This window comes from Taudactylus pleione, unplaced genomic scaffold (genome assembly GCF_031769625.1).
Source record: "Taudactylus pleione unplaced genomic scaffold, aTauple2 ptg000408l, whole genome shotgun sequence".
NCBI lineage: Eukaryota > Metazoa > Chordata > Amphibia > Anura > Myobatrachidae > Taudactylus > Taudactylus pleione.
In genome coordinates this window covers 6,908,067-6,922,123 of record NW_028284810.1, presented here as the reverse complement: position 1 = coordinate 6,922,123, position 14,057 = coordinate 6,908,067, and the positions used below count along the sequence as shown (strand labels likewise).

Genomic DNA, 14,057 nt, shown 5'->3' with positions numbered 1-14,057 from the left:
TGTGTATAATGTATAACATATATATATATATATATATATATATATATATACACATATATATATATATATACACATATATATATATATATATATATATATACACACACACACATATATATATATATATATATATACACACATATATATATATATATATATATATATATACATACACACACACACACATCCGTGAAGGCGGCACTCTCGACGACTTAAAAGCATGACAAAAACCCCGTTGTATAGATCATACAACAGGGTCCTTGTCATGCTTTTTAAGCCGTCGAGAGTGCCGCCTTCACGGATGTACATATGTCTTCACCTGCTTAGGAGAGGTAACACGGAGGGCACCGGATGCAAGTTAATATTGAGCAGCTTGGGAGTGCTGGCTCCCTACATTTATATATATATATATATGTGTATTAGTGTATGTATAGTTATATTATATATATATATATATATATATATATAGCTGTGCATTATATTATTTGTGTTTAGTTCACTTAGTGAATCAAATCCCACCCTGAGTCTTCTTACCTGCGCAGCGTTATTTTACAATGGCTGGCCGCGGCCATCGTAGCTCCTCCGACCTTTACTGTCATAATGAGCTTCTATGCAGAAGCTCATTCTGACTAAGGGGCTGGGCGGATGCGGATGACGGTCACATGACCGGCCGCCGCCTGGCCATACGCTGTGCTGCCCGATCGGAGAGGTCCGATTGCGGCAGCGCACTGGGGGGGTAGCTGTGCCGGCGGGCTCTCTCGGCTATGGGTAGGTGACTAGGTGGGACTGGGAGGGAGCAGCGGCCAGCGGCAGGTGCCGGTGGGGGGGGGGGGTGTTTGGGATTGGAAGGACTGTGACAGACAGGCAGAAGAGGCGGCTGCACGCAGAGCTCAGCCTCAGCATGCTAGGGGCATTCCATCAAGGACTGAGTCGCCCCTAGGCATTTGCTTATCATGCCTATGCCTGGGGCCGACTCTGTATATTTGTGAGGTGCAATCTCTTAAGTAGGACAGGAAGATTTTAAGCACCGATTGACTGTTGTAGTTGTTACAAAATTTTCTGATGATGCGATGTCTACAGCGCGCTACATTATTTCATGACAAAAATAAAGTAAAAATGTTGCTGCAAGAAGAAAACAACCTAATTATGAACAAAGAAGACACAAATCAAAGCTGAATCTTTCAATTGTCAAACAATATAGAGATCACATCTTTTAGGACAATCAATCAGTCATGGAGTCACGTGTGGCTGTAGAGGATGTCCTAAACGTATGTGGAATATCGACACCATCCCTAGACCATCGTACAAAACTAACAACTTCTTACCAGTGTTGGCAGCTCGGCAGCAGGGGGGAGAGTGGAGGTGGGGTTCCAGCTATGTGTTTCTGCATTGGTTCCTGGATGCGCCTCTTCTGGCTCTACAGATAACTGCAATGGTGGAGAATAATACTCATGCAGTAGTCCCCTGGTACCATGTTCATCTAGGACAACGAATTGCTCTTCTCCCGGCATTTCTAACCTAAAACCAATTGCAGAACAAGAGCTTAAAAAACAAGCAGGGGTGTATCTAGGGATCAAAGCGCCCCTGGCAATGTAATGGACTGGCGCCCCCCTATGCAGTGCCCCCAGTAGTAACCCTCCACGCTGGCGGCTGCGTGTTTGTAAACTGTGTAGGGCAGACCGCTGTCACTGCGGTCTGCCCTACACTTGTGGGGCCGAGGGACTTATCCACCCCTTGGCTACTGGTGGTACTGCCGGGTGGCGCCCCCCCTTTGGCCGGCGCCCCTGGTGAGTGCCATCCTGGCCAATGGGTAGATACGCCCCTGAAAACAAGCTAGAAATTTATTTTGCCCCATTTTAATGCAAATCTAAATTTTTAACAACATTGACATGTGAAATCTTGTATTGGAAAAGTTATGCCGGATACACACTAGACTATATGTCGTCCGATCCCACGGATCATATCGGGCACATCGTGCATGGACGACTGAGCGACCCTGCTGCCAACGCCGTTAAGTTCAATGGTGCTGGTGAAAGACACATCGGGTGGACAGTGAGATCGTGCAGTGTGTACCGACCACCTGATATGTTGTTCATAGCGTTGGGCGTTGTAATGGGCGGACGGGTAGTTTGTACCCACCTTTAGATTTAAGGGCCAAAGTTCCTCTGATTGTGTCAGATTTTTTACCTAATTCAATGGAATGGTCTAGTTGCAGGACCTCAAACAAAAAGTGTAGGGTTTAGAGAACAGGACAGTGAGCAGCGCTTAAGTCACAGTTGTTTTTGCCTCAGCTATTGTGAAACTATATATCACAGTATGCACTGTCAATCATAGACTCGAAAGACATGTTGGCAATTGTTGAACCACAACCACTAGCATGGTTTCAGTCAATAGCTTTCTTTGTAGTCCAACATGAGAGAGTAAAAATAAACAAAAAGAAACCCATGAAAGCCTATAAAATTGCTCGATATGAACGCCCTTCACTAAACAACTGTCCCTTCGCCGCTAGCCAATCACAAGCAGCAAGCATGGGTAAACACTTGTGATTAGAGTGGCTAATCTGATTCTTAGTGACAGAGTAATGCAATGGCTCATGCCTATAGCATTGGCTTTCATGCGTTTTTTTTCCTCAAACTGGATTACAAAAATATTAAAATTTACCATTGCAGTACAAAAGATCAAGAACAAAGACAGACGATGTAGGAGTAAATGTAATAGCCTGCGAGTTGCCGGTACTCGTGACTTTTTGGTGAGTTAGCGGTTTAAAATTAAAGTGAGATAATTTGAAAGGCAAAACCAAGATAGTGTACTCATTTACTTCTTAATGGTTCAAATAAACTTTATTTGGAAATGTGTGTATTTTATTTATTTACTATTTTGGTTCAATTAACAGGGGTCTTGGGATCCATTTACAGATATTTAGAAACAGTATAGACCCACGGAACTGCGCTAATCCATAGAACGGGGATTTTTAGTTGCTGCTCAGAGTGTGGAAATACTACAAAATCCCACTGAATGATATACAGTAAAAAAGGGAGATACTCTCAGCACACATTAAACCGTTCAAATAATACAGGCTAATGGTAAAAATGAAAGAAATGGATTCATTTATTAAATAATTCACAAGTAAGAGTAATATTTTGTATAATAAAATTAAAGTAAAATTCCTCACTGGTGTCATGATCTAATAGCGGTATACATGACAAACATATAACGATATAAAACATATAATAGTTTCTTCTTTGTAGAAAAAAAAAAAAAAATCACAAATAAATAAATAAATAAATAATAATCAGGGGAGCACACCTAAGCGTTTTACCTCCCCTGCCTATGGCTTTTGTTACAAACTATTTGGTGTTTCATGTCGTTATATGTTTGTCATGTATACCAGTATTAGACCACGACCTCATGAGGAATTTTGACCATTTTATTATACAAAATATTATTTGTGAATTATTTAATAAATGAATCCATTTCATTCATTTTTACCATTAGTCTGTATTATTTGAACTGTTTAGTGTGCACTGAGAGTATCTCTCTCTTTTACTGTAAAGCTAGTACTACCCTCTAACCCAAAAGCTCATAAGAAAACATTCCCAAGGCAACCTGTGGCTCTGCATCTCTTTGTGGTATAACAAGTCTCAGAGAAACTCAGAGCTCTTTCTGCTGCAGCTAAAATGTATTACAACTTTCACCATCATGTGTGGACTGTAAAGGTATTCTAATAGGGTATTATAAAATAGGCAGGCCACAACGCTCAATATATAATAATTGCATCTCCAACAGGACACAAGAAGATTACTTTATATATTTTATTTTACTATACAGGTCCCCTAAGAATTGGTGCTGAGCACTGAAGATTTACCATTCCTCCCCAGAACATGTCTGCTCCTGGTCATCTTCACTGGCTTCTTCCTGTGCTAATTCATGTTCTACAGCTTCCAGTTCAGCAGAGGTCCTTTCTAGCAATGCTGACACAGCATCCTGATAACAAAGGGAGATAAAGCCATCAGGAGCTGATCATGAAAGGAAAGTCAGACAGGAAAATAGCACAATTAGAACTATGGTTCCCTAATCTTTCATTTGGATTCTGTCTGACTTCCGTCATCTTGCAGCAGCGAATGCAGCTGTAATGAAATCGTATACAACCACTGAAATAAAAAGCTTCAGATGTCTGGCTGTTCTTTTACAGTCCTGCTTCAAAAGGCAGATGTAAGGATATAGTAGTCAATTGTTCTCATCTTTGAGAAAGTGATTCTGGATTCCTGAAACATGCTCATCTAGATAGGTTTAGGGAAATCTTTCAAGAAAAGACAGAATACAATTAGTTAAATGTTGCCATGAATGCAGACATTTGGCATTACAGTTGATAAAAAAAAAAAGTCAAGGTAAATGCTACAGGTCAACTTCATCAGTATGCGATTTACGGCAAGTGCAGAGATTTCAGTGGTTTAGCTGGGATTTAACCCCTTTGCTGCGGAGGACGAGTGGGGCTATCCATTGGATATACATCTAGACTGCGGAGGGCAAGCCCTCTAGTAGCTAATGTCTAGTGATTACAGACAGGGCTGCCTACAGCTCCGCTGGGACCCGATACTGGGAGGGGCATGGCCAACTCGGGGAGGGGTGACCAGGCCACCTCCTTAAAATACTATGTGCGCGAGATCCGAAGTATGACTTTTACGGGGGAAAGGGGGTTGTGGTAAAGGGTAAAGAGTACCCACTCCCCTCCCTCCCTGCGCCCCTAAATACCAGACAATATTACCCGGCGCTACAGAAAATAGACGGTTTCCGTTTGTGAGTGGGAGGAGACTATGTGCCCTATCACATCCATAATTACACCTGTAAATGTGGGGTCGCTCACATACTCTTTGCATGAGGGGAGTCCCATCTTTCAAATTATAAGGCTCCCTTAACAGCTATTTTCTGGTGATCACCAGAAATTCTCACCCAACACTACAGAGAAGAAAAAAAAACATTTCCCATAGATATGGAGAAGGGCACATTGTGCCATATCTCTCTAATACTGCACGAATACACATGGGGTAACCCTGTCTTGATAAAGGGGAGTCTCCTCTTTCAAACAATCTGCCAAGTTAGTAGTTGTTGTCTGGCAATCACTGGACAATGACGGAAACAGTACACAAAACTAAAATTTCCACAGATGGAAGGCATCTAAAGACCTTATCTCTCCCATCTTGTGTCAAATAAAAAACGTGGTCTTTCACTTAATGTGGCAGGTTGTCTAGTTTTAAAAAATATAGGCCTAAGTAAATATTTAAATCGAGAAAGCGGAAGATTTTAAAACAAAATGTAATTTCCTTTTAAGTGCAGATTTTTCTTGGTCAACATTTACACATAGGGGCAGATTTAATTACCCAACTTGCCCTGAACTATTTCATTACAGACGCTATCCCATGCAGTAGGCCTCAGAGGGTGCACTTAACACTCAGTGCTGCGAGGTACAATCTGTGTTAAGTGGACCCTTGCGGGGTAACCCACAGATTCTGGGCACTTAACCCGAAATGTATGGGTTAACGCGTGTTAGCCACAGGTTTTCAGCGCAGGGAAATTGCCTAATAATTAAATAGCTCCAGGGTGCCAAACTCTGAACTTTAGCCACGTGGTAAATACCGTGGCTAACTGAATCTACCCCATCGAATCCTTCTTTTTACTATTTTAGATAGGTGGCTTATTGATTAATCAAGAACCACAAAGGATTTCTTTGTAGTGTTTATAAAACGAAAACCACATTTGCTTTTAGTTCGCGTTCTTGAAATTTCATTGCCGCTTTAAATCTTGCTGCTAAATTGACAAAATCTCGGCACTTGCAACAAATAGTAGCCTATTATATTTGGCCCTATGTCTTTGCAGACACTATGGCTCTCATTCAGAGGCGGTCGCTCGGGAGCGATCGGTAGCACCCAAAGTGATCGAGAATATGCAAAACGAACGCTCAGTCGCAACACACATCGTAAGCGCGGAAACACCCACAACAATGAAAGCACACCTCCTATTTCTACGGCCTAATTCAGAGTCGGTCACAGACGGCAACCTACGTCAGCACGATTAACACCTGTTACAGTGTTAATTGCCTACAGACATCGATTGAGGCAGAAACCATCACCTGTATTCGCAATGCTTAAGGTAGACCCTGGGCTACCTTTAGCACTACGAGCAGTAGCATCGTTATTGCAACGAGATGACGTGTGTGATGACTCGCTCAGTAATATATGCACGCCCTTAAAACGCCCTTTTTAAGGTCAACCACACCTGCGTGCGCACCACCACACCCCCGTTCACAAGCACCTTCCCCTGTAACCACCCACAAACGCCACGAAATGTCAATCACAGCTACGACCTTGTAGTGACTAACGAGCAAGAGGATTGCGGTGGGAAAGACAGGCTTGCGCACGCGCACTGCCATGTACACGCATGCGCAGTTGACAAAAACATCGCTCGCTACGTCCAACCACTCTATGCGACCGCCTCTAAATGAGGTCCTATATTCCTTATACCATTTACATAACTAACGGATTCTTTTCCAGAATAATTAAAAAATGTATTTATTACCAGTTATTACGCAGCACTTTACAGAGAATATTTGGCCATTTTTTAATGGATGAAGGTATTAAGACCTAGAGATCATAGTAACAATGTTATTTTGGTATCGTGAGCCTGCTCACTATTGTACATTAAACTATGATATGAGAGAGAGAGAGAGAGAGAGAGAGAGATCCTTAAATCTAAGGCCACTTTTGTACAGCAATATTTATCAAAGCCAGGATGATTTGAACTGTAAAGACAATATACAAATAAGCATAATGTATAAATTTGCAGACCCTTGATGAACGGTGTGGATGCACTATTATAACACTTTATTGTATTATACTGGTAGGTAGTGGGGATTAGTATGAACAGTGGGCAGTCTTTTCTACTTTATTTCTGATTTATTAAACATTTATGTGAACACAAGTTTTATAAATCTACAAAGCTACAGATGTGTCCTCATACATCTAGCCTCCTTGCGCATTAAACAGCCCTTCTAATCGTGCTATGTTGTGGCGTGACTTGGTAGCACTGAGCGTCTTTTTGTGCAACGATTTACCTTCAAATGCGTCTTATTCACACAGATAAGGCGAATAGCTGGCAAATGCAGCTTCTGCTGATTAAAATTATATATAGCATGCCTATGTTCTGTGTGCGTCTGCGGGTGTCCCTCTACATGCTAAACACTTGTTTACATTGTTACAGTCACTGACACTAACGTAGCATTTCCCATGCAGATACACCCGCAGATGCACACAGGACATAGGCATGCTGCATATTATTTTAATCAGCAGAAGCTATTCGCATCACAATTCATCAGTGTGTGAATAATACGCATTTGAAGGTAAAAAGTCGCACAAAATACGATCAGCGCTACCGAGGCAGAAGGAGCTCCCGCGTTACGTGTGTCGTGACTTGTAGCGCATGGAGGATAAATGTATGTGGACACATCTGTACATTTACATTTTACAAACACACTCAAACCCTTACCAAGTTCAAAGCTGCAGGCCGTGGCTTGCTTGTGTTTAATACTGATTTTTCAGTGAGCTCCTTTGGATGAACGATGGGTCTGCAGGGCACCAAGGTATGCCATCGGGTATACACTTCACTTGTGAGTAATAAATCAGCCAGGGTGATCTGGATTCCGGCCTGCACAATGAAGGAAATAAATAAAAACATATTTACGTTCCTTTACCCTCTCTTTCTTAAGTAATATGTCCGCATAAATCTCTTAACAACTGAAAAAATTTATCTTTCAGATGATTTCAAGAACACCGTCCAGAGAATCTTTATAATATAATCCCCTGTGTCACCACTCTGAACAGGGCAAAAGGAATACTTTATTTTCATTCCCTTCATCAGAAGACATACTACGATCAATATAATGAGTATCTGGCTTAATGAAGTGATTCTTGCCTCCGACCCAGAGGAAGTGCCGATGGAGATGAAGGTGTGTACAGTACCACTGGTGGATGGCAGGTTTACTGAGCAATGTATTACATTGTACATAACCCTGCTTTCCTGAGAACCCTAAGGTGCATACACACTTACCGATATTTTGAACGAGAACGATATCGTTATCCTTCACTATATCGGCCAGTGTGTATGCTAAAACGATGAACAATAACAACGAACGACCAACTATGCGTGCTCCCGCAGGTCGTTGGTCATTGTCGTTCATCGCCCGAACATGCAGGCCAACCTGACGATATTGTCAGGTTGTTGCATGTTCAGGAATGAGGGAGGTTGCCCGGCACTGAACGATATCGTTCATGATACCGTTCAGTGTGTGTGCTCAATGTCGTTAACGAAATCGAGCACACCCCTGCCAGGGACACACTAGACGATATTACTCATGGAGCGAATCGTCTAATGTGTACGCACCTTTAGAACACAGGTGCTGCCCTTCTCATGTGAAAGTTGGGCATCACTGGCCTGTGGAAAGGTCTTTATACTACCCATTCCCAAATTATGACACTCCTGCCTGTTCAGGAAATATATTTTCCCTGTCTGCATAAGATAAATATAACAGAGAGGGAAGCATATAACTGTACAGCTTCCAAAATGTTTTAGTTTTAATGATCTCTATAAAAACAAATAAAAAGTATATTCCAAGTTTGCATTGACTACACTGCAAGCCTTAGTAGAACATCTTAGGAGAAAAAGGAAATTGTCATTGTTTGGGGGCACTCTTTTGAAATATTCCGTATGAAAACATAACATTTATTGGATATATATTAAAAATAATGATAATTAATCCGCCAAAATACACAAATCAGAGGCAAATTATTATAAAAACGAGAATAAAAGGATCATTTCACATGAGAGAAGGCCGGTGAAATAGAACAGGGTGATTCAACAATAATGGTATAATAACCAATTATTATTCAAAAATATACCACAGTCAGGGCCGTAGCTAGGATAGTGCGGCCGATGCCATGGCACAGGGCACCACAGGTCAGGGGGCGCTGTTTGGGCCTGTCAAATTCCTGTTTATTGTCATTCTTGCTTGCAGCTTCCTCTTATTTCATCCCTAGCATCTCCTGGCCTCTCCTATCTCTTCCCTGGTCCTTCCCCATGAAGCCATGACCCTTTTTTGTGTGCATTATGTCCCTCTGAAAAATGAGGGGGGCGCCAATGCTCTTTCTGGCACAGGGCACCAAAAAGTCTAGTTACGGCTCTGACCACAGTCACGGTATAACATATTATAGTTCAAGGTATATTGCAATTAGAGGTGCAGTGACGGGTCAATATATCGGCAGTCGCGGTGATATTGGTCACATTTTTAGTAGTCATAATAGCATAAAGAATGTTATGCTTAAATGGTACATCATAATGTATTGTGGAGTATACAGGAAATATATTTTGTCACAGCGTGACGTCTCCTGATAACGAAAATGTGTTCAGGAAGAGGACATCAAATAGCTGCATATCTTACCTACCTCAGGTACCCTAGATAGATAGGATTGAGAAAGAGAAGTTGAATTCAATCAAAGAATAGACTACTCCCTTTGCACAGTGGCAGGGTAGCAGCTGCTGCATATCATTATAGCGAATAATGAATGATATGTGAGCGTACTATCCGCTCACCAAGGGGTGAGAATGAGTGTATTGAGCATCTGCTTTTAGATCCAGTCAGAGGAAGGGACCTGATAATGAAATTGCAGGAACCAGGGCCGTAACTAGGGTAGAGTGACCAGTGCCATGGCAGAGGGCACTACAGGGCAGGGGGCACTGTTTGGGCCTGTCAATTTTCCTGTTTATTATCATTCCCACTTGTAGCTTCCTTTTCTTTTATCCCCAGCATCTCCTGGCCTCCCCTTTCTCTTCCCTGGCCCTTCCCCATGGGGCCATTCCCCTTTTTTGGGTGCGTTTCAGGTGCTCTATCTTATGTTCCCATTTTAAAAATGGTGGTGGGGGGGCACCAATGCTCTCTCTGGCACAGGGCACCAAAAAATCTAGTTACAGCTCTAGCAGTAACCTACCCTGACTGAAGTCTAAGGAGAGTGCCCATAAAGATGTTAGAGAAGTATAGTTATAACAATAAGTTGGTAACACAGTATAACACTCAGAATCTATGCTGCTGCCACTCACATACCATAAGGTCTTGGTGAGTGGTGAGAAGCTAAGCCCCGAATACAGTGATCAGAAGAAAGAGGTTAAGTTACATTAGTAACATAAATGGTGGATAAAGGCTCTGTTACTCACAGGTATTGCAGGGACACAGTAGCCAGTCACATAGTGTGCTAGAGAAGAGAGGTTTGGAAGTAAAGAATAGGTACCTAAATGCTCTAAGTGAGCAGGCTGCGGCTGGAGGCGTCTGTTAGGTGGTAAGTGTGTTACCACGCTGCTGGTGGGTGTCCCGCGTTCCTGCACAGCGGGAATCACGGGTCCAAGACGCGCGTTTCACTGACGCTGCCTCAGTGACCGTGGTATATTTCAGTGGTTCCCAAACTTTTTTGAACCAAGGCGCCCAAGCGCATCAGAATTGTTTTCACGGCACCCTAAGCCAAAAGTTTGTTATTGAAAAATTCAGAAAAATATGTAGTGAAGTAAATTGTGATTACCTGTCATCCTTAGGGTCAGTTATGTGGTGTGCGCAGGTTTGCGCTTCTGTTTGTCCACATATTTACATCACATTGACCATAAAGAATTTGATTTGGTGCTAGACCAACAACCTGAGGCACCCCTGCAAGTGTCCCGAGGCACCCCAGGGTGCTGCGGCACAAAGTTTGGGAACCACTGGTATATTTTTTTAATAATAATTGGTTATTATACCATTATTGTTGAATCACCCTGTTCTAATTCACCAGCTTTCTCTCATGTGAAATTCTTTTAATCTCGTTTTTATAATGATGTGCCTCTGATTTGTGTACTTTGGCAGATTAATTATTATCATTATTTTCAATATATATCCAATAAATGTTATGTTTTCATATCGAATATATTTCAAAAGAGTGCCCCTAAACAACGAGAGTTCCCTTTTCTTCAAAGATGTTCTACTAATGGTTTATATACTCTCGGGGGAGCAGCTCCACTTGTGTGATTATGATACCCTGACTAAGGATCATATTAATATTATTGTGGATAATTTATGAATTGTACTATATCACTTGTATGATTTTCATGATCTTGTGCTCAAACTTTGTTCCCCATTTCCCCTTCCCTGCATTGATACACTGAAAGCCTGTATGTAATTTGTGCTATAAAATACTGCTGTATAGATTGCTGAAAATTAAACATCTGTGTATCTTAATAAAATAGATATTTGTGAAAACTTAATGTAAAAACCATGAGACTGCATTGAAAAAACCCAGCCCCCATATTACTCATACTAAACCTACCCTTCAGCCTCTGTATCCACTCATTTCAATGAGTAGCAATTAATGGCACATTCCTGATAACTCCTGATTGCATTGTACATGAGTTACTGATTAGGGAGTGCTGCTGTGCAGTTTAGTGAATGATTGTTCACTGCGTTAAAGGATACTTAATACGTTTTCTTTCCCCACACCTGTAATACTTACACTTACACAGTCACATGCTGACAATTTCTGAATGCTACAGATACATAAACAGAAATCCACTATATGAGTAATAGATATCAAGTACTCTCTAGGTCAGAGTGAAAACACAAACATGGTGAGCAGCGACATTAGTTATATACCAAGCATTCCTCTCGATGGGTCCTCCCAACTGAGCACACATCCACTCGCAGAGTCTTCTGCTGCAGACCACTGTGGGAGATGGACACTCTGAACAGCTCATTAAATAATATAGTCTCTGTAGCAGGGTACACTTTGGTCCTAAACAGGCAGCTGTGGTCATTTGAAGATGGAAGAACGGCAACCCGGATATACCTGCATAAAAAAGTATAATCACTTATTTCCATGTGGGCTAAATGGCCATTACTGCCCATCTACAAATGTCTGTCTTAAGCTTTTCCACTTTAACGTAAAATTGGTACTGAATTCTAATGTGATGTGATATGGACAAATGTAGATCTGTTTCGGTTTAATGTATAAGCAATACTTCAATTCATATTACATTGTTAATTAATCATTGTAATAATATTTCACCATTGTTGAGGTAACACAAAAAAATGTTGTAATATTCAATTAACCTGAGACTGTAAGGTCATATATGGAACTCTGCACCTTCCACTTTGAAACATAAGTATAATTGAAGTCTCAGTCACACATTACATTGTATTATTCTTGTATGACAGAAAAGCTCTCACAAAGCTGGGTTTCGTGCCATGGTTCTGTGACGAGCTGTCTGTATACGTGACAGGGGCCAGTTACGGGGCAGGAGGGTAGATCCTAGGAGTGTCATTTCTGGCTGATGGAAGTAAAATAGAGGCAATAAGGAAGCAGCATAGATGCTGCAGGTATTATGGAACCACCACACATGGACATTATCTCTGCTAGTCACTGTCATAGATTGGTTCACAAGCGCTGTTAGAATCAAACTCACCGTGAGCTGGAGGATCCCACAGGTTTTGAATCAACTCATCTCCTATTTAGGCTGAATTTTCATCTTATAGAACGGTTCCATATCCCATTCCTATGCCCAGGATATGAGTGGTGAGAGGAATGTGTTCTCAGCCTTAGTGGAGTAGAGGAGAACAAACCATATTTTGTGTGGGGGATACTATTGTATTATTTTTTATATTTTTTTATATTAAAAAATCTTCTTTGGAGTAACAAGGAGTGGATTCCCATTTGAGTGCGGCTCAGTTTTGGTTCCATTTGGAATGAGTTAAGACTATCATTGATGATAAGTTCATCCAGATGAGAAAGAAACCTTTATGTGCATGTAGCAGCGAAATATTTGGTGAGTTCTTCTCCATTGGGAGTACTAGACTATATTTGGTATATATAGAGAAGAACAAAGATACCTTTTGATGTACACATTTTATTTGCGGTGAGTCTGGAAACACAGATATATAATTGAAAAAAAAAAAAAAAAAGGAACTGTGTATGCTGATGAATCACTATTTTCCTTTAATTTGTCGAAATATATAGGAAATCCATCACAGAGGAGATCAAGAGTCCTATACCTAAATTTGATTCTAACAGTGCTTGTGAACCACTCTACTTTGTATTAGGGGTGTGCACCGGCCACTTTTCGTGTTTTGTGTTTTGGTTTTGGATCTGGATCTTTCTTCGTGTTTTGGATCTGGATTGGTTTTGCCAAAACCACCCTTCCGTGTTTTGGGTTCTGGGTTTTGTGTTTTGGATCTGTATTTTTTTTTTAAAAAGCATAAAAACAGCTAAAATCACAGAATTTGTTGGTTTCTCTGCTCCTATGCTATTATTAACCTCAATAACCTTAATTTCCACTCATTTCCAGTCTATTCTGAACACCTCACACCTCACAATAGTGTTTTCATGTCCAAAAGGTTGCACCGAGGTAGCTGGATGACTATGCTAAGCGACACGAGTGGGCGGCACAAACACGTGACCCATCTAGGAGTGACACTGCAGTGGCAGACAGGATGGCAGTTAGAAAAACTAGGCCCCAAACTGTACATAATGCAAAGAAAAAAAAGAAGTGCAAGATGGAATTGTCCTTGGGCCCTCCCACCCACCCTTATGTTGTATAAACAGGACATGCACACTTTAACAAATCAATCATTTCAGCGCCAGGGTCTGCCACACAACTGTGGCTGAAATGATTGGTTCGTTTGGGCCCCCACAAAACAAGCTGGAAATTAATGTGTCCCTGCACAAACTGGCTCTACGGAGGCAAGATGTCATCCTCATCCTCCTCATCCACCGATTCCTCACCCTCTTCAGTGTGTACATCCTCATCCTCACAAAGTATTAACTCGTCCCCACTTGAATCCACCACCACAGGTCCCTCTGTACCTTCTGGAGGCTGGTCTCCCTGGAAGAGCTGATAATTCATTTTGATGAACATCATCTTCTCCACATTCTGTGGAAGCAACCTCCTACGCCTTTCGCTGACAAGGTTCCCGGCTGCACTAAACACTCTTTCGGAGT

The 14,057-nt window shown here is 41.5% G+C and overlaps 1 protein-coding gene across 1 annotated transcript in view; it reads right to left on the bottom strand.

Annotated features, from left to right (window-relative positions):
• WWC2 (WW and C2 domain containing 2) overlaps positions 1–14,057 on the bottom strand; it is a 243,054-nt gene that overhangs the window by 23,201 nt on the left and 205,796 nt on the right. The window contains exons 15-18 of the mRNA XM_088446944.1: positions 11,717–11,909; positions 7,540–7,698; positions 3,866–3,984; positions 1,326–1,518 (exon numbers count right to left, since the gene is read on the bottom strand). Coding sequence (XP_088303070.1) covers positions 1,326–1,518; positions 3,866–3,984; positions 7,540–7,698; positions 11,717–11,909 — 664 coding nt within the window. The remainder of the gene's footprint in view (positions 1–1,325; positions 1,519–3,865; positions 3,985–7,539; positions 7,699–11,716; positions 11,910–14,057) is intronic.